Consider the following 24,446-nt stretch of genomic DNA (forward strand, 5'->3'; position numbering starts at 1 on the left):
TCTCAATAATAATAATAAATACAAGTTTGAAATTGTTTATATTTAGTTTATAAAATTTTTGAAGTTAAGCACTGGTTGTACCTAATCTCATGTCTACATTAATTTAAGAAACACAGCCATATTTCAATTAGAAAAAAACAATTAATTAAAGAAATCATTTTAAAATTAACAATTTGTGTATTATTTTTTTATTTTTAGTTACTTGATGATTCGTATTATATCTAACAAGATCTTTTCCCCAAAAAAATTACAAAATAAAAATAAATTTACCCTGAAAAAACAAGAATCAAGAGGCAAAGATCCAAAAGGGTAGTGCTGGTCAACCCGCAGTAGCCGGTTTCTGTCACTTCATTCTCCCTCAAAACGACCTGCGACCATGGGTTTCGCGCGAAATTTGCCGGTTCCTTTAACAAGCTTATAAATAATTCTTATTCTTCTAATATTTTTCCTTGTCATCTCTGAAATGAAATTCGTTGCCCACTCTTAGCGGGAATTCCTTCTTTTCTTTTATATTTTTTCGTACTTCGCCGACACTTTTATCTCAAGACCCTTTCTCAAAAAAGAATTAAATATTTAATTTTTAAAAAACAAAGTGGATTGAATATCTGCATCATCACCCAACTTTTCCTTTTTTTAAAAAAAAAATATAACTTGTTTTTGTTGTTCTATAATTGGTTTACATTTACATACGAAAGAGTATTCAAATTGGTCGCAGCAGGTAGAAGGGATGATGTTCTTTGGCGGCAATATAATTTATAAAAAATAATACGTATTGGTACTCAAATCACTTGTCTTGTTGTGTTTATCTGTATTCTTTATCTCAAAAATTTCGGTAGATTTGTTTAGTCTATTAAACAATCTTAGCTTATGGCTCTCCCCCATCACTTCGATCTGGGTTTCCTTTTTTTTTTCTGTGTCTGGGTTTTCAAATGCAAATATGTTAATGGGGTATCATTGATAATCTCAAAGGGTTAACTTGTTAAGTGCCCAGTGTTGTTGGGGTATTTTTGGATTTTTTTAAGCTTGAAAGAACATGGTGATGGTGATTTGTTGTATGGAGAGATTGATTTGAATATTTCGAAGAATTTGAGGTGTAACTAAGCAGTAAGAGAAGAAAATATGCCTTGCTTTCAAAAGAAAAATGTTGTGGTTGGTATTCGATTTGATAATCAAAGCCGGGATTTGCTTAATTGGGCTATTGTAAAAGTTGCTCAGCCTGGTGATTGTGTTGTTGCAGTTCATGTTTCCCCGAGTTCCGGTAAGCCATTTTTCATTGCTTTTTCAGTGAATTTTGTACAATTTGCCTTCTAAATACTAAATTGAAGTTTCAATGTAGATCATGCTTTGGGGCAGAAGTTGTTGTTAGAGCGTTATCTAGAAGCATATGAAGGCCTGTGTTCTATAAAGAAGGTTGCTTTCATTACCGAAACTCTGGATTTCGATGGCTTTCACTTTAAAAGAATGAAAAAAAGATATTGATCTTTACCAGAATTTTCATGCTTGGCTTTCAGGTTAATCTTAAAGGTGAGATTTGTAAAGGAAGTTCGATACGAAAAGTTTTGATTCGAGAGGCGGTGAACTATGCTGCTGTTGCTTTAGTTGTGGGTATAGACAAGCTTGGTGCTCTTGGGTAAGTTGTGTTAAAAAGACTCAAACCTTTTCAGTTGTTTAAATTGGTGTGATTCTTAGTCTCATTACTCAGAAAAACAGATAATGTTTTCAGGGGTTGGACTTCCACGGCTAGATATTGCGCGAAGCGATTGCCAACGACTACCAATGTTCTGGCCATCAACAATGGAAAATTTGTTTTCGAAAGATCCAACAATAGTGAATCACCAGGTCTGGTTTTTAACCTGTCCTAGAAATAAGAAGGAACTTGTTTCATGTTTCTACCGTGGACTTCATAAGTAATTAGATGATGTACTTTCAATTATGTCAGGTCTTAAAGGTGATCCGAGACCAAGTCTTTGTTTGTCCGACAACCTTGGTGTTAGAGAATGTCAATCAGAATATGGTGACTCTGAAGTAGGGTCTGAGATATTCAGTTTCGAACGGATTCGAAGCTCCAAAGATGGATCAAGAGCCAGTAGTGAAGATTCAAAGATTGAAACATTGAATGTTATTCATGAAGACAAGAGAATCACTATACGGTCGATTCCTCTTTTTGCTATAGATAATTTAGACTATAAGCCTGGTTGGCCCCTCCTCCTGAGGGCTAGTGAAGCAACACCACAAGCAAAGCATGCCAGGAGTTTGTCGGTTGTCAAATGGGTGATGAACTTACCAAGTCGTTCCCCTCATGATCATACTCCTCGATGTTCAAAAATCAAGAAAATAGATCAGAGTGAAACTGAAGATGACAATGATGGGACTGGGACCAATTCATCTATGCAATATGAGTTGCAAAAATGCTTGGATATACTCCTGAAAACGAATTCATCAGATTGCCGATGGTATAATTATGGAATTCTAAAAGATGCAACTGATCAATTCTCCACAGGTTTTTATCCCCAACTTGCCTTGCAACCAATGATGTGTTCTTAATTACTTTTTTTGTGTTTTTTAAGTTTTCTAAGATTCTGTTTCATAGCAGAGAACTTAATCGGAAAAGGAGGGAGCAACCGTGTTTTTAAAGGGATCCTTCCTGATGGCAAAGCAGTGGCTGTCAAGATTCTGAAGTCATCGAAAGAGGCATGCAAGGATTTTGCGAATGAAATCGACATCATCTCCTCACTTAAGCATAAACACATCATGCCTCTAATTGGTGTCTGCATTAAAGATCATGATCTAATATCTGTCTACGATTTCTCGTCCAAGGGAAGCTTAGAAGAAATTCTGCAGAGTACAACACTACGACTTCAACTAGATCTGTGTTTTTTTTTTCCTTTGCTTGATAAATGTTGTGGTAAACCATTGATCCAATCTAACATATATTGTAGGGAACAAAAAAGGAAAACATGCCTTGTCATGGGAACTCAGATATAACGTTGCTGTTGGAATTGCTGAAGGCCTAAACTACGTACATAATGAGCTTTCTCGACCTGTTATTCATAGAGATGTGAAGTCTTCAAATATTCTTCTTTCAGATGGGTTCGAACCAAAGGTAATTTAAATGATACATTGTTCGAAAATGAAATACGTCACAAATCGATCGCGTGGTCATTGTTTTTTTCCCGATGTGACAGTTATCTGACTTCGGGTTAGCAATATGGGGACCAACTGATTCATCATTCCTAATTCAAGCTGATGTTGTTGGAACCTTCGGGTATTTAGCTCCTGAATATTTTATGTACGGTAAACTTAGTGACAAGGTCGATGTCTATGCTTTCGGCGTTGTTCTACTCGAATTGCTATCAGGAAAAAGACCGATAAGCTTTGAGAATCTGAAAGGCCAGCAAAGCTTGGTCATGTGGGTAAGAGTCTTCTCTAAAATAAAGTGTTCCATTCACATCTGCATCAATGATCAAATAAAATTTATGTACTTGAAAAATTGAAGGCAAAGCCAATAATAGAGAGTGGAGATGTGAAAGGCATACTGGATCCAAATTTGAATGGAAATATCGATGACTCAAATGCATAGGATGGTTCGAGCAGCATCACTTTGCATCACACGTTCGGCTCGACTTCGTCCTAAGATGAGACAGGTAATCTGTCCTTTGTATAAGATCTTGGGTCCATTTCATTTTCAGCGGTGTGTGCGCGCTAGTGGGGTCCATTTCAGCTGTTATTTTGTCGCGACTCTGGAGAGAAGAGGAAAATTCCACGCGCTATGGCCTTGGGTTGAGATCCACCGCCAAGTGTGAACCAATATCGCGGCTATCGCCTGACCATCTAGCCATTAATTCGGCCACGCGTTTCGGTTGTAGTAGTGTTTACGAATGATGGTTCGGGGCTTTTGATGCAGTGGGTCCCATGAGTTTGGCCTTTTATCTCAATCCAGCCCACATAATAATACAAACGAAAAAGAGGGCATATTATTAAGTAAAATTATGTTGATGTACGATAAGAATGATGGAGACTAGTAAACTAGTTCACATAATGGTGTTGGAAGTCTATAAGATGGGTTCGAAAGTTTTTCAAGGTCTTGAGATTGATTTAGAAGAATTTTAAGAGGATCATGTTAACGGAAAAGATTTATATAGTTTGATATAGATATATATATATATATATTAATGTTTTGAGTAATAGATAGTGTGAATCATAATGGATGTCCGATAAATGCTTTTGAAATGTAATTCTGATATTTTAGTTTATAATACTGTGAATTACTGCCTTAAGGTAATTTCATCCTAATTAATTTAATTATTATATTAAACATTATCCTCTAAGATTAATACATCCTTCTAAACTTTGTATAGCTTCCACGTTAAATTTACAAATTTTGTTGATATTTCAGTACTCAACAACTTGTATACTATACATCCAATGTCGCTCAAGATAGTTTTTATTGTTTTACCATGCACACCAAGCTATACTTGTTGAACAGTTGTGAACATTATCTGGGCCATTTCCAAAGCAGCTTCAAATACTAAGACCCCAGTTTCGCTCAATTTAAACTTACCAGACCCAGTTTTTGAAGGCTTTTATATCCGGTTTTGCCTGTTGGATCCAACAGCCCATGAGTTTTAAAGCAAAACATTACGTCATTATTATCCCCGGTATAATTTTTTTGTTAGTAAATTATATCGTAACACGTAATTAATAAATTCAATATGATTTAAATATGTTGGATGAATCCATCAAGCGATTTCAATAAAAGGGAAAGTGTTGTTCTCTTCAGAGGTCATGAATTTGAATAGATATGTGTGCAGGGTGTGTGCGTTATCAATGATTAAAAATGATTATGAACGATTATTATCTTTTAATCACTTCATACTATTCAAAAAAATGTTACATTCTATTAACAGGTGAAGTGACCAACAACAGAGGATGGTTTAAGGTGAAGATGTGTGGTTCTGATGGTGGTTCCGATAGCCTTAGAGATGATGATGATTTACGGTGAAAGATGGTGTATGTCTTTTTCTCTTCATGGAATTGATATTTATAATGGTTTGAATACGTGTCAGTTAGGAGTTGTCATATCTCTTATATCGTATTAACATCATAGGATTTGAGAGCTTAGACTAGAAGGTTACAGTTGTCAACACATGATGAAAATGATTTATATGGGTGTGTTTATAGAGATAGTAGGTGATTGATATGTGATTGTTTGTGGGATGCAACTATAAGAGTTTGCAAGGTCTTGCATTTGCGTCCTCTAAATTTCGCATAGGTGACATTGGAAGATCTCAAAATGAAAAGTTCACTTATATGAAGGGTCGCATAACATATATTATAGGTTGAGCAGTAGATGCTTTTTTTTACCATAAAATTGACCAATTTGGATGTTCCTTTTAACGTTGGTTTTGATTTGAATATTAGTGGGAGAAATGAAAGGTTGCAATTGATGGCATTAGCGTGTGAGGGGCAAGTGCGGACCTCCCATTGCTCGGCGGTGGAATAGGTTGGGTCCCGTGAAATGAATGAATTCCGCAACCACTCATTCAGCAGTAGAATCATACTAGTTTCTTTCAATATATTATCTCTTTTTAACTCATCTTTCTAGATCATATAGCTTTCAAAGCACATGATTTTCAATTACTGGTATGGTTTTAAAAAAAAATTAAATATTTAATTTATCTATTAATTTATTATTCATCGAATGTGATTAATTAAATTTTAATACGATATTAGTTGACAATGTGTTCAAACAATTCGACGAAATTCAACACAATTCCTTTAAGGACATGAACCAATAGTATTATCAATTTTAGGTAATAAAAAGCTGTTGTTCCTACCCGATGTAGCCAAAATGCCACCAACTAGAGCATAAAGCTGTTGTCCGTTTATGATATAGAGTGGGGTTATAAAGAGTGTGAGGTCAGGAGTGGCTTTTGGTAGCACAAAACTTGGTTTGGTTCAAAATTCAAAGTGTAAAAGTTGAAAAGAAAGGAGATAGGGTTGAAGTGGGACTTGTTTTGAAAACGTCAAAAAAAGAGGAAAACAAGGACCGGAAGGGTCAAATGGGTGGGAAGTGAGTTTCCTGGAAACCTAGAATAAGTCAAATTTAGAAAAGAAAAAGGCACATCTTGCTTTGCTGTAATGAAACCAAAGGGATAAGGGTTCATTGAGAAAGAGTGTTTGTTCATCCAGTCAAAGTTGCACGAGAATCACACATGCCATCGACTCTACACGAGTTGCGTGTGTCGGGTTCCAATGCTATATGTGAAATCCACCTGACATAGTGCATGCCTCACATTAACCAACTCCTTTTCTTGATGACGATGATGGACATGGAACAAATGCCCATTTTCTTTTTGCTTATTATGATTCATGCGACCACTACTCATTTACTTATTGTGCCACCCCCACCACAATAACCTAACAAAGAGTAACCCATAAAATGGGTTGAAATTAACTAGCTGCTCATTAACTTCATCTGCAACTTCAACATCTTTTATCTTTTTACACCAATATTATTATATATATGCTAATGTTCCTCTCTAGTGGATGGAATATCCAATAATGCCATCCCATTTTGCAAATATTATATATATCATCGAGCCTATAACATGGATAATTGCATTTATAATTAGATAAATATATGCTTCCACTGCAATTCTATAGGGTTCCACGTGTAACAGTGGCTTGTCTTTTGTATTATATATATATAGTTAATGGTTAATTGCTGGAAGCATCAAGCATGCATGTGTGGTTGCTGCACAAACACAGACAAGGAAAGCCCCAAATACAGCAGGTTTTGCTGTGGAGACCATACCCAGATATATACACTTTTATGCTAAACTACTCCCAAGGCCATTTAATTGTAGTTTTAGTTACAAACATGTCACTCTTCTTTTAAAAGTTACAAACATGACATTCAATTAAAATATTGTAATAAACAGATCACTCCATCTTTAAAATTGAATCTAATGTCTATTGTCGTCTGGTATAATAACATTTTTAGTCCCCAAAACTTATATATTCTATCAATTTGTCATAATTCAAAACAATTCAACAAATTTAATCATTCACATTTAAAGTTTTCGTTAATTAGGCTTTTTCTTTTTTACAATACTATCAAACCAAATGAGCTCATAGGATTAAAGCAATAGTTGGATAAGTTCATTCTAACATAAAATACAAATAAGTTACTATTAAATTGTTATTATAACAGGAAAGTAATATATCATTTATGAGAAAATAACATGCAATTTAGGAAATTAACAAAGACTAAAATGATGAGTTTTTTAAATACAAAAGATTAAATTTATTGGATTGTTTCGAATTAGAACCAAATTAATGGATTGTATAAGGTTTGAAAATTAAATCTATTATTATATCAATACATATTATTATTTCCTTCAATATTCAATCACAAATAACCCGTTTATAATAATATTTTAATTAATAAACATGTTTGTAACTTTTTTTTAAATGAACGATTTATTACCAAATCTATATTTAACTAATCTTTGAATGTAATTTACCCTGTATATATTGAGGCATATTTCTACATACATTTAATGTGATAATGTGAGTTTAGGAAGGTTAATTCAAACCTAAATAATCAAAATACATTTAGAATGCATTTGGTTCTCATAAAAAATATTGATATAATGATAAAAATTATCTAGCGGTTGATTAAATAATCATTTTGACTCCTACTTTTTTTTGTTGAGTATTTTGAATCCTAATGTTTTATTTTAGGGTAAAATATCCCTAATGTTTGACTTAATAATAATCACTTTAGTTTTGTTCCCTTTTAGAGCATTTTGGTCCCTAAGTTTCATTTTAGGGTAAAAAATCCCTATTTTTAAGCATTAATCGTTTGTTGACTAACGATTTTCATCTCCGAATGGGTTTTTTGCCCCAAAATGTAACGTTAGGGGGCCAAAATGCTCTAAAAAATAACAAAGATTAAAATGATTATTAAATCAAACATTAGAAATATTTTTTATCATTATGCCAAAATTATTGGAAGAGACGGATTTTGTATTAAAAAAGTGTGAGATAAAATTAAAACATTTTGAGAGGCCAAAGCTGAAATTTTCTATATTCAAATGTCTTAATTTTCATACTATTCAAATTGGGTGCTGATGTGTGTATTGTTAAAAAGTTACCTTCACTTTCAGTTCATGCAAGAATCATGCTTGTGTCATGTGAACAATCTCAAGGAGTAATTAATATCATATCTTACACCCAAAAAAAACCAATCTTTTGTTGTTATTCATTTATTTGTTTCCCAAAATTTCATGAGAGCGTCAGTCAATAGGGACTGGTGTGGTCCTCAAAATGACAGTTTTTGTGTGTGTGTGTAAGTGAGTGGTCTAATTAGCCATTGTTTTCAACTCTCAAATTGTGGGCAAAAAAAACTGAAGAGGCAGCCATTGAAAGTCTCACTCATTCACAAGATACGACTTTTAAATTTATTGGTGGGTCACAACAAGGATAGGACCTTACCCCTTTGCTCGGTGCAGGCAGCAACCCCTCGGTCATCTAAACCAAACAACTCCTCGAGTCACCGTCTCGTCTCTTTCAAAGTCTTACCCCATTAATAAAAACAATTACTCACAATGCCTATTTTTTTTCGCTTTGTGTACTTATATGGATATGAATAATTGAACGTTTGGTTTTGAATTGTCAAGATCTTCAACGGGTTTTGGTGTACATGTTCAATTTTGTGTTTGGTCGGATATTGAATTGATTTTGCGTTTGAGATACGAGTTTTTGAAAATTGACATAAACAAAAATATTCTTTTAGAAAAAAAGAAAAAAAACTTAATTTTGGTTACAATCCCTTTATTGTATTGTAATTTAAGGTTCGTTTACATTACATTAAACTTTTAATTTTACATCTATTTAGGATTGTTGAATCAGTGAAAATAGAAAGTTGAAATTAACTGCAGAGAATGAGAAGATATTCACAGAAGAAAAAAATATCAGTCCTCTATTTGCACTCATTCAACGATTTTAAAAATATGTAAAACTAAAAATTTTACACTATGTATAAGTGAATCTTGATCATACACACACATATATAACACTATTTAAAAAAATGTGATTAATTTAATTACATTAATTAAGAGTGTTATTTTCAAGGATGAACCAAGGGGGTGTTAAGGGTGTAGTTGTAATTTCTGAAAATTTCAAATCCCGTATAGTTTAGATATTTTTTTCTGTATTATTCTAATTTATACCTAATGATACTATTACAGCAATAGAGGGGCTAAAACCCTAATTAGACAAAACAACTTTCTTAATCATTCACCAATTCATGGGTGGGATAAACAAATATAAAATTAATGAATGGTCACACCTTAATTAAAGGGGGATTGGGTCAATGCATGCGTGTTGTAAGGCACGTAGAAAAACCCAACCCCACCTTCCAAGAAACGAAAGCTCCATCCATACATTGCATTTTTAATCAAAACCCAGACTAATCACGAAACGACATTTTAATATAAAAAACAACGGCCACCAACTATATTTATCTTATTTTTAACGTGTCCAAATGAAATGTGAACCCTAAACGTTTTTTTACCTAAAGAATAGAGCGTTAATCATCGATTGTTATGACCCACTAATTAAGCAATGACATTGTTCCCGACACAAATCATTTTCAAGTTGAAAAAAAAAGAACGGTAATTTTGGTCTTTAGATGCACAAGTGAAAAACACTTGGCACCACATACGAGAATAGGGTTAGTAAAGGTAAGAACTTTTGGTTTAAAGCGTTGATCTTGAAGAATCCCTCAGTGTTTTCGCAATGTTCACGTGGAGGGTCCACCCCCTTCTCGCTCTCGTCACCACCACCACCACTACCACCATGTTTCCTCTCTGCTTCCTTTACGAATGGGAACGGAAATGACGCTTTCAATATTATGTAACGGTACTTGCATCTGGCCTTGGGAACTGTGTTTGCATAACCGAGGTTTTCTTTTTTCTTTAGAATCTTGCTGACATTGGACAGTTTTATCGTGAATTTTTTGGATTTGTATCTGTGAGTTTGGAGAGACAGATCATGTTGGGGGATAAAAAGTTGTAGATTCTCGATGCCAATCAATCCGTTTTTCTTTCTACATTTCCAGGAACAATTTGTCTTCTGCTATTTATGTCAGTTTCAGATTCTCTCTTTTTCCTCTAACCCTAACATGAACATGTAAAATATTTTATCAACTTGTATAATATGATGTGATATGTTGATTCAACTTGTTTTAATTCGATTGAGCCGATAAGCACCAACTCATTGACGAAAAATCAGTCATATCATAAAAATAAGACAAGTTATTAAATTGCAAGCTGAATCTACTCCGTTTAATAAATTATTACATGAACCAGCAAAGTAGTTGTAACAATAATTAATTATAGCAATAATACTGAGGAGGTGCATGAATATTAACCCTTCGTTTTTGTTGAATTTGATAAGCTAAAATTTATTTCTAAAAACGCCCCATGAAATTGGTTTTTTAACCTAAATATTATCCCTTAAAATTTAATTTTTAAAATACTCTATTTCATACTTATGGGCCAAAATGCAAATGAGGGGAAAAGGGCTAAAAATGAAAAAAAATAGATGAATTTTATCCGAAAAGAAAAAAATACGTACAATATGTGTCAAACACACATGTTTACATGAGTCGAAGGGCAACGATAACAACGTACGTATATGAGTCTTATCCTTAATCACTCAATGTATGCATATTTAAAAAATTATATTTAAACTTAAAAAAAATATCTAAACAATGTGAGATTTGATAATCTAATAACTAAAGTTATTGATTTTAAGCTATCAAAGACAAGTCTTGAATTTGATCAAACACTAATTAGTATGACTTGTTAAAAGAAGTTTTAAATACTTAGATCACAAGTATTTCAGAAAACAACTAGTAGAGAAATCTACGTATCATAATTTTTTTTAATTATTATACCCATATGAGTCTGATCAAGCTTAAAACATGTACTTTGCAATTGAGGAAATAGAGTGGGACATACTATTCGAAACCATTTTATGGACTATATGGCTACATCAGAACACTTGCTCTTTTGATCCATAAAGCATTGGAGTAGATAGCGTCATGGATCGCAGCCGACACATGCAGCAAGATAGCCAAGCAGTGACATTATCAGCAAAAGGAAACGATGCAAGAAAGACACAAAGTCACCAAGAAACAAAGACATGGACAGCTTCCCAAGTTGGCTAGTGCAAACTGAATACGGATGGTGCACGTAACAACAATACGGGATTCACATCATGTGTAGGAGTCATCCGTAATTGGGAAGGTAAATGGATATTAGGATTCTCTAGATCTGTCGAAATATGCTCAGTCATGGAAGCAAAACTCAATTTCGAGTGCGTATGAAGGGTTACGACAAGCATGTAGAATAGGGGAACAGAAGGTAATTGTTGAAGTGGATAGCATGGAGGTGGCTAATAGACTCCAAAGGAAACAAAAAAAAAATGAAGTGACCATCACACTGTTGCAAAAAAAAAATCTTCGAGCTAATGGGAAGAAATTGGACGGTCGTAATTAATCATGTTAGCTGCGAAGCAAACAAAGTGGTTGATAGCCTTGCTAAAATCATCAGCTCCGGAACCATAGACTACTGAGTTTTCTTGGATCCTCCAGTCGAATCGGTAAATTTCATGTTTTAAGACAATAACTCCTCCGGGTAATATATTGTAATTAGGTAGCTTATTTTCTCCTCCCAAAAAAAAATAGACCTATATACTCAAAAATTTATTATTTAGTTAGATACTAAATTTTTAAATTTAGAGGGGAATAATAATTGAAATATACAAGGAAAGTTGTGGATCAATTATCTTCACATTACAATGCCAACAACAACATAATAAACATTTTTACCACGTGGGTTCTAGGTAGAATAAAATAATGAAATAAATGAATTTCGGAGTGCACTTATCTTGATAGATTGTTTAAATTCCTTAGTGGCAGCAATGTTAAATAAGACTTTCGGTTACTCTCAAATTGTTGGATTATTATTTAATATAAACACACACTTGTTCTAAATTCTGAATTTGACATTGAATTATTGATTCCATAGGTGTAGTCGTAAAACCTGCATGTGTACGTCGATTACGTGGCATCTGCATTCCTATACGATCGTTATTATATTATCCTATGCGCTCCTTTCTTGCCTTTTCATTTAATTATAATTAAAATCAAAATCAAAACCCATTATATGATCTCACCCTTCCCTTCTCTCTTATAAATACACACCAACACCCTTTACCATCATTTTGTTTTCATGTCTACTTTGAGTTTCTTTGATCCAAACTGCAAAAACCCATTCCAGATTTCCATCTGTTATCTGGTCAAAGCGAAGAGATTTGTGGATTAAAAGAAAAAGATTGTTTCTTTTCGAGGCGTTGTTTGTTTTTGTTTGGTGGTTGAAGATCAAGGAGAACATGGCTGTACAAGCGCAGTTGTATGCTGATAATATCGGGTTTCCATTCTGTGGTTCTTTGGATTTGATCGAAAATGGTTGCGGTATCGGTGCTGGTGCCGGTTTCAATCAATACGGTTTAAGTGTTCATCAGTTATCACACCTGCAACAACTGCAACATCAGCAGCAGCAATTTCAGTATCTACAAAACCAGAAGCAAAGGAACCAGAATCTTGAATCCATGATGTTTAGCCAAAACATGGTTTCTCAAGTCGAGAAGCAAAGGCACGAGATTGACCAGTTCATCAAATCACAGGTTAGAACCAAAAAAGAATAAAAAATCAATCTTGGGATTTCTTCTAAATTGGGTTCTTAATATTCTTTTCGTTTGATTTTAGAATGAGAGGCTGAGATTGTTGCTGCAAGAGCAGAGGAAGCAACAATTGGCAGTACTGGCGAAGAAGATCGAAACCAGGGCGTGTGTTTTACTCAACCAGAAAGACGAAGAGATTGTAAAGGCGACGAACAAAGCAATGGAGCTGCAAAATCTGTTGGGAAGACTCGAGATGGAGAGCCAAGCGTGGCAGAGAGTGGCGCAAGAGAATGAAGCGATGGTTCTCTCTTTGAACAACCGGCTCGAACAGCTACGGGAGCAAGCCTCTTGTCGGTTCAACAACAGCGTTGACGATGCCGAGTCTTGCTGCGAATGCGAACCTGAGGAAAACAACAACACTGTTTTCCAGGCCTATCGAAGGAAAGAACACGACGAAGAAGAAAGAACAATGGTTTGCAAATGCTGCTATCGTCGAGATTCGTTCGTGTTGTTTCTCCCGTGCAGGCACCTCTGTTCGTGCAAGGATTGCGCGGTTTTTCTTGATTCTTGCCCCGTTTGTAAAACAGCTAAGAAAGGTAGCATAGAGGCATTGGTTTCCTAGGCAGGACCAGAAAAAAAATTCATGGAAAAAAAAAGCTAGGAAAGGGAAAGATCTGATCTTGATGATGATGATGATGATGGATGAAAACAAGTAAGCCATGTGGATGTTCATTAGGTTTTTTGTTTGGTTGCCTTTTTAGGTTGTACTGGCATATTAGACATTGTAATTAAACAAGCAAAAATAGAAAAATGAATTGAACAGACATTTACAGGGATCTGATCTTGAAATTATTGACTAGGTAGTGGTGGACTGGTTGCAATAATATATTACTCCGTATGATTCAGACTGATCCTTTGATATTATTTGGGGCTATTATTTCTGGGTTTGGCAGTCACTGGTGAGATAATTTTGAACGTTATGTCAGATTTGAGAATCACAAGCTATTCTATGTTTAATATTAGGTTCGTTTTAGGATTTTTCTTTTTAATTTGGAATTAAAAAATGAAAAATTATATATTTGTAATCTTATATTATATATAGTATGTCGGAGAAGTGAAAAAGAGGCAAAAAAAATCTGTAAGTAATGTTATTGGATTTTCCACACTAATTCATTTGAAGTCATCTTTTAAGTGGTTATGAATGTACGGTTTTGAGCGGCTTAAGTGTAACTGGATCCTGCGACCGTCATGAAGTCAGACCTTATTCTGACTGTAGATTTCGGTTCTCTCCTATTGATAAAAGTCATCTATGTTATTTGAAATCAAGATTAGTTTACGGAGTTTCATTGAATATCAAAAGAGTGCAACAATGTGTTGATCGACTTGTGAAGATGCTCGCTCTTGACGAAGAAGAAGAAAATACATTGATTTTTTTTACTTTTTAATTCCTAACTCAGACTTTCGTTAATGAGTTAACGGGAGTTAATGTCGAGATACTAAAATCGAACAAACTGTTAACGTAAGAGACCTAAATTATTATTCTTTTAAACTAATGACCAAAATTGAATTGACCAAAAACATAAAAAAAATCATCTGTGTTTACCCCAAAAGTTAGGTTGAATATGAGTAAAGGCCCAAGTTTTTATTTATCAAAAAGTGCCTAAGTTGGGTATTTAATGATTTGGTCTTAGTATTTATTTTTGGATTAGATAAATACTACTAAAAACATATGCCCAAATTATTTATTTTGTTTAGACCAGAAAACCAAAACCAAAAATCAACCAATTAAATTTATTTAAACCAAATTTGTTAACTGCCTAAATTGGATTATTTCATTAAATTTAATTGGTTAATCATTTTTTTGCTCACATTTATCTAAATTCACTTATTAATAAATCTCTCGATTCTATTGTTTAAATGTTAAAAAGTTAAGTATGGAATTTTTCATATCTAAGTTTTATAAGTTTTGAATTTCTATTTTTTTTTGTAAAATATTAAAAAATTAGTTTGGATTATAATCATTTTGTATAATACAATATATCATACTTTTTAAAATGATTTATTTCTTAATTTTAAAATTATTAATATAATATTTTTATGTTTGGGTACAAGTTTACTATGATAATTTATTTCAAATATTTTTAACTAGAAATCAACTTTTAGTTTAAGCCAAATAGAGTTTAAATACAAATTTAAGCCAATAAATCAACTTTAACTTTTAATTTGAACTAAAAAAATCAGGTTCAAATATTTAATTGGACCAAAGAAAGGTTCAGGTGTGAAATTGAACATTAAAACCAAATTCAGGTTTCAAAATGTATATTTACCCTTGATTTATATCGTGTACACCATTTGGGATTGGTATCAAATTGTAGGCGAACTTTACTACAATTAATTGCTATATTTGCTGGAATCTCTTATTATCTAATAAAAATTGCTATAATTAAATAATCAAGAATAAATGAAGGATTGTTTGTGTATTTACTCAAAAAGAATAATCTTTTCCCAAGTTAGCCAATGTATGAAAAAGCTCGAAGAACCGTATTTTATTAACTTCAAAGATTACAAGATAGTTATCATATTATTCCACGAGCAAGTTTAAAGATTATTGTTTTCCCAACTGTGATTAAACAAAGATTAAATCTTTAAGCAAGGAATCAGTTCAAAGGCCGTGAAAAAAAACTGTATACCTCGAAGCTTTGGCTGTAAAGGTAAGGGCTTTCACATTTCTCAGATTCGTGTTTTTCTTTTTTTCTTTCATAAAGATCTACACTTCACCCAAAAAACATCAACTATTTGCTCTTCAAGGTCGTACCCAGATCCAATTTCTTCTTATTTAGGCTAATTGTTACTCTCAATTTATTTTAACCCATTTTTTTTTCTTGCAGGTTTGATTCTTATAGATAAATTTCAATGGCCAACAAGTCTAAGCCTAAGCCGAAACCAAGCCAGCTCTCCGTTTATCTTTATATTCCCAATATTATTGGTTAGTTCTTCTCCACTTTTGAATTCTTAATAGGTTTTGAGTTTAAAAGCTTTTCTGTGGTTATGCATGAAAAATTACATCTTGGGTTCTTTGGGTTTTTTTTAAATAAATAAATAAAACGTTTTTCATTTTGTGGTTGTAGGTTATATAAGAATTCTCTTGAATTGCTATGCTTTTGCTATATGCTTTTCCAGCAAAAGACTTTTTTCTGCTCTGTATTTTCTAAGGTGAGAATTGCATCTAACATAGGACGCTTTGTCTGCTTTTTAGAAATGATTGAATTGATAGACTTGAATATGATTAAATTTGGGATTGCAGCTTTGTTTGTGATGCTGTGGATGGTTGGTGTGCTCGCAAATTCAACCAAGGTATGGTTTTTAATCTTTAAAATTTGTGAAAGTAGTCCAAGTAATAATGTAAAGATGGCATGTGTGCATTCTAAATTTAGGATAAAATATAGCACATTGAGGAATTTAATTACTTAAATTATCATTCTTTGTGGAATGTTAAAAGGAAGGTATGTCACACTGGAACGGCATCTCTAAGATACAAAATGTGATTTGTTTTTTTCTCAGCTTCAACATTCGGAGCTGTTCTGGACATGGTAACAGATAGGTACACTATCTCTATCTGTGATAGAAATTGAGCTTTTGGGATACCTTACACATATATAGTCTTTTTTCAGTAAATGCTGGTAGAAACTTTGAATTACATAGTTGTTTACATAGTGGTTCTTCTCGATTCTGTAATTCAGGATTAGCACTGCTTGCCTACTGGTTATACTTTCTCAAGTGTATATGTAAGTTTTCTTCCATTCATTCGTTTGTATTTATATTGCCAAATTGATATACTTGCATCCTGCTATATCTGTCACGTTTTTTGCGCAGGCCTAGCTTGGTTTTCTTGTCTTTGCTAGCCCTAGATATTGCTAGCCACTGGCTGCAGATGTACAGGTTGCTGCTTTTCCTTGAAACACATATTTCATTCCTATTTTTTTATATAAAAAAAACTCAGGTATGTCTTTACTTGTTAACTCTTCATATTTATGTTGCAGTTCATTTCTAGTAGGTAAGGCTAGTCATAAAGATGTGAAAGATAGCTCCAATTGGCTTTTCAAGCTTTACTATGGAAACAGGATGTTTATGGGTTATTGTTGTGTGGCTTGCGAGGTAATTATAAATTTTAAATCATTTCCACCATTTACATTGACATGTTTTTTGGTACTTGTGTATTGATCAAGAAATCTTGAGTTTTACAGGTTCTTTACATAGCCTTGTTTCTTATTTCGAAAAACCATACTGAAGATTTGATGGATGTGAGTCTGGATTCTTGTGTAATGCTTCCTTTCCCATTTAAAGAGCAGATCCCTTTGCGTTTTGATTTCTAACTGCTTTGATGTTTTTTTTTTCATTTCAGGTTGTAGTGACTACCTTGAAAGAACATTCACCTCTTTCTATTCTTGTTGGTATCAGCTTATTTGGGTGTTCAATCAAGCAGGTCATCAATATTATACAGGTAGCCACATATGCTTTATAACTTATTCGAACTTGCATCAATTTAATTCCACACTTCCAGTCAAATTGTTGTAATGGTTCTTCAGATGGTCTAACTTGGTTGATATATAAGATGGGGAATCGAATTGATGCTAGACTTTATATGGATGTATGAATACTTGGTATTCAACGTGACATGAAAAAAGATACTTGCATTTTGAGCTGTACTTTAATTTGATCTTGAGCTGAACTTCCTAGATCAGCTATTAAGATAAAACATAAGTTAGTTTCCATTAGAAACACCACTGGTTCCGATTGAAACAGAAAAAGTTCTCAGTTTATATTAGTTAATTCCTAATTAACCAATGAAATGCTTGAGGTTTTTATTGATTTTGCTCGAGCATCACACCAATTAAACTGTTGTATGATCTGGATCTTAGTGGAGTTTATTTGGTGGTTTTCAGATGAAGACGGCAGCAGACGCATGTGTGCTTTATGACACTGAAAAAAAGCAGAAGTCATAACTGATTCGAGTTTCCGAGAGCAGAGTTTTGTTTCTAGCATCGAGTGCATATATCCATGACGTTAAGGTATAGATGTTGACACTGATGACTCCTTTTCCAAATAAATATTTGTTCAGGGTGAGAAGGCATCCTTGATTTTTTCTGTTTCTTTTGGGTTGAGACTTGAGATGTAGGTTCAGATTTCTTGAAACTGAAATCCAAGCGGTTTAATTTTAAATTTAGCTGTGTTCAAATATGAATACGAATATGAATGGTAAGTGTTTTGCTCAAATCTCAGTTGACAATGGAAGTATTTGAAAATAGAAATAGTCTAAGCAAAGTTTAGAGCACAATATGTTGCTCACTTCGCTTCGAATATTTTTGGCATCACTCGAGCAAAGTGGGTGCATTTATCCAACATTGTATAATGGAAAAAAGAGTAATGATCTCGTGACAAGTGGACATAAGTGTTTTTACCTTATTGCTTGGATAGCCATTGTTTTGATGTAAACTAGCATAGATAATTCAAGAAATATATAACTTATGGCATAACAAACTCGATATTCTAACCGTAGTAATAGAAGAATTTTTCCAAACAGTTCTACTACAATGAAACAACAAAAGGTAATTGGTGCAAAGATGCTTCTCAGATAAAATATTGCTGAAAATAAATCCGAATATGCTTTCTAACATCTTCACTAAGTTCTAAAGAAGCTGGGGTGAATATCTTGATGGAGTGTCAGGTAGATCAATAGAGACTAAATCCGAAAAATTGGCTTACGATGATGGCTACTCCAAGAGCAATGGCTACAAGAGAAGAAGCCCATGTAAGTTTTTCAGTAATTCTGGGAACCCTATCCTTTAATGCTTGACTGCAAGAGCCTATAAACACAGTATAACTTCCCATTGCTACCACAGTTCCAAGCAAGAACATTATTAGGAATGCAGCACCAGCCAGGCGAGACGGTAAAGCAAGTGCTGGCAAAACCATCATTAGTGCATCTGGCTGCAATCCATGAACAATCCCTGTGGCAAAAGTAGCAAAACCAATCTTCTTTTTCCCTACTATCGGGTTTTCAAGTGCCTCGTAAACGCTAACATCAAAGTCACCATTTTCTAAGGCCACACAAGGAGTAGGAACTTCTGAAGCTTCTTTTATACCCATAGCCCCAATAACAAGCAATGTTAAGCCCACCACCCTTGTACCCCAAGTCCGGATAATTTCAATGTGGAGGCGATCCTTTAGTAGTAGAAATAGTAAACCAAAAATAACCTGACCAGCATCATGGCCACAACCCCATAGAGCTCCAACAACAGCGCTTTCCATTCGAGTCCGACCAATAGATAGTGGAGCCAAAGCAGCAAGGTGGTCAGGCCCTGAAAGGGTGTGTAAGCAACCAGCAAAGAAACCGGACACCGCGCTACTTACTAATTCAGCACGAATTACTCTCCCTCCCACTGCAGCAGCTGCAGTTCCACCGGCTTTAACGCCAGTTTGAAAAGTTGCAAAAGCTGCTGGTGCAAAAATTGGTTGGATCAATAACATGATAATGGCAGAGAGTGCTATAAACGTCCCAGCTGTGATTCCCTGAAAAGTTTTCACAGAGAATTTAATACCTAATAAACTGTAAATGCTATGCTAAATGTGACAAATGCATAACAAAATATCCCCCAGTCATGGGATGCCAGCTTTGACAGGGATTTTCAGATTAAATTACATCTATTCATAGTATAGGCCGTTCTGCCTTTCATCTACCCAGATCTCAGAATCATGGTAGTCGGCAATAGTGAATGAATCATATTTAAAAATGCACGAGTTCTACCTATGATAAAAAACTACACAATCAACCACTAGCAATATCAGTAGCTGTAATGGTAACAGCAATAAAATTTTAATCAGCTCATGGTATGATAAGCTCTACACAAATGACACGGATGCTTTGCCGCTGTACATGAGCAAAGTAGAACTCTTCTTCAGCTTTTCGCGAAGTTCGGCCAGACCTAATTCATTTAACAAGAAGTTGCAAAAATAGTAGACTCTTACTAAAGCTGGTTCCAGTCCATTATTCTAATCTACTTAACTGATTGGTCTAAATTTGCAAATGTGTGCATAAATCATTAATGTCTAAATTGGAATCTATTTGACTGTACCAGCTAGAACCAAAAAACTGAGGTAATTGAAACTCAATATCCAGTTCCCTGTTTATGATTCTTCACTCTATAACTAGAAATCCTTAATCGAGTATTCACTTAGTCGACCTTTGCACTCAAATAAAAAAATATTCCAATACGATAATTAAACACAAATTTCGGAATTTCTTAAGTTCAATTGAAGTGATAACAAAATAAAAACCCTGAAAACTCCTCAAATATTTCTTCTATTTTCTTTCATCGATAAATGCAAGGGGAAAAACTTGCAGTAATTCTATAAATAATAAAAAAAAACTTGTATAGACTATATACCTTTCTTTGTGCAGAGGCTTTGATTGCAATAAGCTTGAGAAAATTGAAAGTGGGTGTTGCTGAGTCGACTCGCGGAGATCCCGGTGAAGGCCATTCATTGCTGGGAGTGGATCGGGGATAAGAAAAATGAGACGGGTTATTATCGGCCTTGCATGAAACTGAGATGGTTCGCTTGAGTTGTGGCCGAGTGAGTGAAGGAACGAAACAGAGTTTAGGAGAGCCGAATATACCGAGTCGACGTAGAAAAGGAGAGGGCTTTCGAGAGATCTCCGAAGGGGTTGGAGAAGAAGAGTACAGAAGCCTTTCCATGGCTTCCCTGTAAATTTTAAGGCTTTAAAAAGATTAAGATTTTAGCAGAGAAAGTTTGGAATTTGTTGAAGATAAAGTTTTGGAAGGCAGAAAATAAGGGGTTTAACTGAAAAATGAAAATGGGGATTATATTTAGTTCTAAAATTCATCTTTGTATATATTTTGACTAAACCCTACCTTATTAGTATTTTGAATTTTCTCCAAAATTTAATCTCACAATTTAGAGAACCAATCAAATTCTAACAAAAATGTTGTTTGGGTTATGCTTCTCCCATTAAAATTATATATTATTTAACCAAAAAAATTATATATTATTTTGATGAAATATTAAAACAATGGGTAAATTATACATATGATCACTTAACTATTGTCTCTCTTTCACTTTAACCATCTATTTTTTAAATTTTATCAATCGGACCACTTAACTATTTAAATAAAATCAATAAAGTCACCTGCAGATAACATCTAATCGAAGGATTGATTTAATAATTAATAAAATTAATATAATTATATATTTGATCCCCAATACTTATACAATCTACTAATTTGATCCTAATTTTAATGACATGTGTCACAAATCAATTAGAGTGAAAGTAAATGGGAGAAAGATTTGCAGTTGTTAAAAAAATTAAATATTATCCAATACATTGGTGTTAAAAAAATTAAAAAGATCCAACTTAATCATAAAAATTAATAATAATAAAAAGTATAGTCCTTAGATGAGTTTTATATTTGATAATATTTTTAATTTTTTCAAGAAAAAATCTTCTCCGGCCTCACACATACATACGGCATACGGTTCTCGCGCTAGCCCACTCCCCCCACACGCACGGCACACCCGTGCAAGTTGTTGCGGCCCGTTCTTGTAATTGGGTCAGGCTAGCTTTTAAACTTTTTAATTTCAGTCGATACCAGGCTGGTTATTAAAACCCTTTTAATGTATACTATATTTTATCAGAAAAAAAAATAAATATTTTAGGTTCAAAATATATTTGTAAAATTTTATTTAATAAAATAAATAATTCGTATTAACGTACTGGCATATTTTTGAGTAATTTTTTTATAAAAAGAAATTTCCATTCTAAATTTCTTCGGTTTTAGTCCGTTTCAAGTTGGCCTTTGTTTTCTCTTGTACACTTATTTTGGAAAAAAGAAATTAAAATTTTTGTTTTAAATTCTTTTTATTCCAACTTATGTTCAGTTTTATTTGACATTAAATCGCTGTTGGTAATTTTAATAAAATCGGTGAAACTGTCAATATTTTTTAAATTCAAAATAAGTTTTAATTTCCGAGTAGCAAATATCATTTTATTAAAATTATATTTAATTATACGAACTAAGCAGTTTAAGTGGCTCATAGATTTGTTGTTATCCCTTTAGATTTCGGATTTGAGCACCGCGTATGCAATGTATGAGTGTTTATTGTCAAATGATCGAGAGTGTTTGAACATATATGACCTTATATGCAAAAGGAACTTATTCATAAATATAAATAAACTGAATATACTTCTGTTCATGTTTATTTATTTATTAAATGCACATGAAAAATATTATTTATAATCGTTTATTTAACGTAATAAATAAATATAAACAAATATTATACGATTTTTTTACGAACAATTAATCGAAGACTTTATTCATCTACACTCTAATTCTCTCTTTTAATTGGTCATCTATAATTTGTCCACTTAATCGTAGGCTATTTCCGTCATTTGAGAAAAACATATATATGGTTCTCATACGTGTCACCCATATGCAAAAGACATGTCAGCAATTAAGTTATACCACAAAACCAAAAGCATCATCCCAACACTCACCGCAGCCCCAACCAGTCCATCCTTCTATCCAAAACCAAAAGGAATCAAAATCTACAAACCAACAATCTTATCTTGCTCCACATGATTATCACCCAACACCGACGATTCAGACTCAACAAATTTCTTCATTTCACCAATGATCCCATTGCAGACCATTTTAATTCAGTGTCCCTCACCACACCCAACCATTGCTATAAAAGCAAGAAACAGAGTAAACTGAAATTTAAAAACTCAGTTTCCAGCTCCGCTCTGTTTTTTTCAGTGACTAGTTTCAATGGCGAAGCCAGTTTCGATCGAAGTGTTGAATCCAAATGGGAAATACAGAGTTATCAGCACAAAACCCATGCCTGGAACTCGATGGATCAACCTCTTGATCGAGCAAGATTGCAGTGTCGAAGTAATTACGCATTTCTCTTCTCTAAATCCTCTGTCTTCGTTTGCCTAGTCAGGTAAACTCTTTTCTTCTTCTTTTGATGGAATCCGATTTTCTTTTCAGATATGTACCGAGAAGAAAACAATTCTTTCTGTTGACGATATCATTGCTTTGATTGGCGATAAGTTCGATGGGGTGATTGGACAGGTGAATTCTTCATGGGACTTCGGTTTTAATTATAAGTGTTTTCTTTTTTTGTGTTTTTTAAGTTGGGAATTTGTGTTTACAGTTAACTGAAGACCGGGGGGACACTTTATTCGCGGCCTTAAGCAGAGCAGGAGGCAAATCTTTCAGTAACATGGCTGTTGGTTACAACAATGTTGATGTTAATGCTGCTAACAAGTATGGTGTTGCTGTTGGCAATACTCCTGTAAGTTCAGTTTCACACATAGTTGCAGATAGCTGTATTTTTTCACCTTTGTATTCTGATTTTCAATAGGCTAGTTTAATCATATTTGGGTATGTTTCCATCGCCTTAATGAGTGCTAAGCCCCTTGTGTTCGATAATGGATCATATGTCAGACAGTGAACTGTAATGCTAAAACAATAAATAAACTTGCAGCCTAAGTAGTCACTAATACATACCTATCTTGTTCATATAGGAAATGGAAGCTTTTTACCGTGTGGAAAATGGTTTCAAAGTTGTTTCAGTAATTTTGGGGTAGAAATGTTGTGCTAATGCTAGTGCTAAACTGCTAATTTGGTGTAGGGGGTACTCACAGAAACAACAGCAGAGCTAGCAGGTTCACTTTCTTTAGCAGCTGCTAGAAGAATCGTTGAAGCAGATGAGTTCATGAGGGCAGATGTAACATCCTCAATACCGAGTTAGTGACTAAATTGGAAAGTTTCAGATTTTGGTGATTAAAATAGAATGAATGAATAGTATAAAGATATATATATATAAATGATTGTTTAGGATTGAATTGAAAAGAAGATGGAATGGAAGGGCAAAAGAGTCATTTGCAAGGAAAATTAGTTAAAGAAAGGATATATATGAGTACACGTGGGTTGAAAAGGAGAGAACACCAAAGGCTTCCAGAGTTCTCTTCTTCTTCTTTCTTCCTTGTACGTGTAAAGCAAAACAAAGGTGAGTTTTCTGATTATTGAGTTTCTTGTTAAATTTAAGATTGGGTTTTGATTATTAGATGATAACTAAGCTTAAGGAAAGCTTAGGTTATCTTAAAATCAAAGGATGATGGAGTTAGAAGAGATTAAAGATTAGAGGTTCTTGAATGAAATTTTGGAATAGAGTTCATATATAGAATTGGAAGTTAAATTTGACTTGTCATCAATCTAGTTAAGATATATTAAGGGTTAGAAGTTGAATTAAATCATGTTACAAAGTTGGTATAATTCTTGGATTTCACAAGGAGGATAGGATTTTTAGGTTTAAGATGAAATAAATGAGTATAGATTGGTTTAAGTATGTGTACTGGAGTTAAGAATATAAAAGGGGATGAAACATGAAAGATTTAAGCTGAAATTGATAAGTTTTCGAGTTCAAGATATGAATTCTGGGCAGAGTGCATCGGTGCACATTCAAAGTGTACCGATGCATCAAGAGAAAATCCCAGAATTTGTTGAAGGTGCATCGATGCATAAGGAGTGCATCAATGCACTCATTTAAATTAAATGAACATCGAATGCCATTAATGGATCGATGCATAAGGAGTGCATCGATGC

The 24,446-nt window shown here is 33.8% G+C and overlaps 5 protein-coding genes and 1 long non-coding RNA gene across 6 annotated transcripts; 4 read left to right on the forward strand and 2 right to left on the reverse strand.

Annotated features, from left to right (window-relative positions):
- Positions 1–696: 696 nt before the first annotated feature.
- On the forward strand, positions 697–3,632 carry LOC120134077 (serine/threonine-protein kinase CDG1-like). The gene is made up of 10 exons (XM_039150553.1): positions 697–997; positions 1,035–1,258; positions 1,337–1,410; positions 1,512–1,630; positions 1,724–1,839; positions 1,940–2,500; positions 2,591–2,842; positions 2,940–3,103; positions 3,186–3,413; positions 3,497–3,632. Exons 2-10 carry the CDS (start codon positions 1,120–1,122, stop codon positions 3,578–3,580), a joined length of 1,737 nt encoding a protein of 578 aa, XP_039006484.1. The 5' UTR covers positions 697–997; positions 1,035–1,119; the 3' UTR covers positions 3,581–3,632.
- Positions 3,633–8,080: 4,448 nt separating this feature from the next.
- Positions 8,081–22,915, reverse strand: LOC120134343. The gene is made up of 3 exons (XR_005517158.1): positions 22,786–22,915; positions 12,061–12,065; positions 8,081–8,092 (listed from the first exon to the last, which is right to left on the reverse strand). It is a non-coding gene; the product is annotated as an uncharacterized LOC120134343 (long non-coding RNA).
- Positions 12,412–13,595, forward strand: LOC120134340 (probable BOI-related E3 ubiquitin-protein ligase 3). The gene is made up of 2 exons (XM_039150774.1): positions 12,412–12,762; positions 12,845–13,595. Exons 1-2 carry the CDS (start codon positions 12,469–12,471, stop codon positions 13,379–13,381), a joined length of 831 nt encoding a protein of 276 aa, XP_039006705.1. The 5' UTR covers positions 12,412–12,468; the 3' UTR covers positions 13,382–13,595.
- On the forward strand, positions 15,300–17,828 carry LOC120134341 (probable CDP-diacylglycerol--inositol 3-phosphatidyltransferase 2). Its single transcript, XM_039150775.1, has 11 exons — positions 15,300–15,470; positions 15,648–15,745; positions 15,888–15,972; positions 16,064–16,113; positions 16,321–16,360; positions 16,500–16,544; positions 16,633–16,698; positions 16,800–16,914; positions 17,004–17,060; positions 17,162–17,260; positions 17,703–17,828. The coding sequence occupies exons 2-11, from the start codon at positions 15,673–15,675 to the stop codon at positions 17,760–17,762; spliced, it is 690 nt and encodes a 229-aa protein (XP_039006706.1). The 5' UTR covers positions 15,300–15,470; positions 15,648–15,672; the 3' UTR covers positions 17,763–17,828.
- On the reverse strand, positions 18,367–20,589 carry LOC120134339. The gene is made up of 2 exons (XM_039150773.1): positions 20,205–20,589; positions 18,367–19,329 (listed from the first exon to the last, which is right to left on the reverse strand). The coding sequence occupies exons 1-2, from the start codon at positions 20,511–20,513 to the stop codon at positions 18,490–18,492; spliced, it is 1,149 nt and encodes a 382-aa protein (XP_039006704.1). The 5' UTR covers positions 20,514–20,589; the 3' UTR covers positions 18,367–18,489.
- Positions 22,552–23,717, forward strand: LOC120134342 (glycerate dehydrogenase-like). The gene is made up of 5 exons (XM_039150776.1): positions 22,552–22,727; positions 22,827–22,910; positions 22,993–23,133; positions 23,473–23,587; positions 23,680–23,717. Exons 1-5 carry the CDS (start codon positions 22,605–22,607, stop codon positions 23,688–23,690), a joined length of 474 nt encoding a protein of 157 aa, XP_039006707.1. The 5' UTR covers positions 22,552–22,604; the 3' UTR covers positions 23,691–23,717.
- Positions 23,718–24,446: the final 729 nt, after the last annotated feature.

This window comes from Hibiscus syriacus, unplaced genomic scaffold (assembly GCF_006381635.1).
Source record: "Hibiscus syriacus cultivar Baekdansim isolate YM2019G1 unplaced genomic scaffold, ASM638163v2 tig00110597_pilon, whole genome shotgun sequence".
NCBI classification, from domain to species: Eukaryota; Viridiplantae; Streptophyta; class Magnoliopsida; order Malvales; family Malvaceae; genus Hibiscus; species Hibiscus syriacus.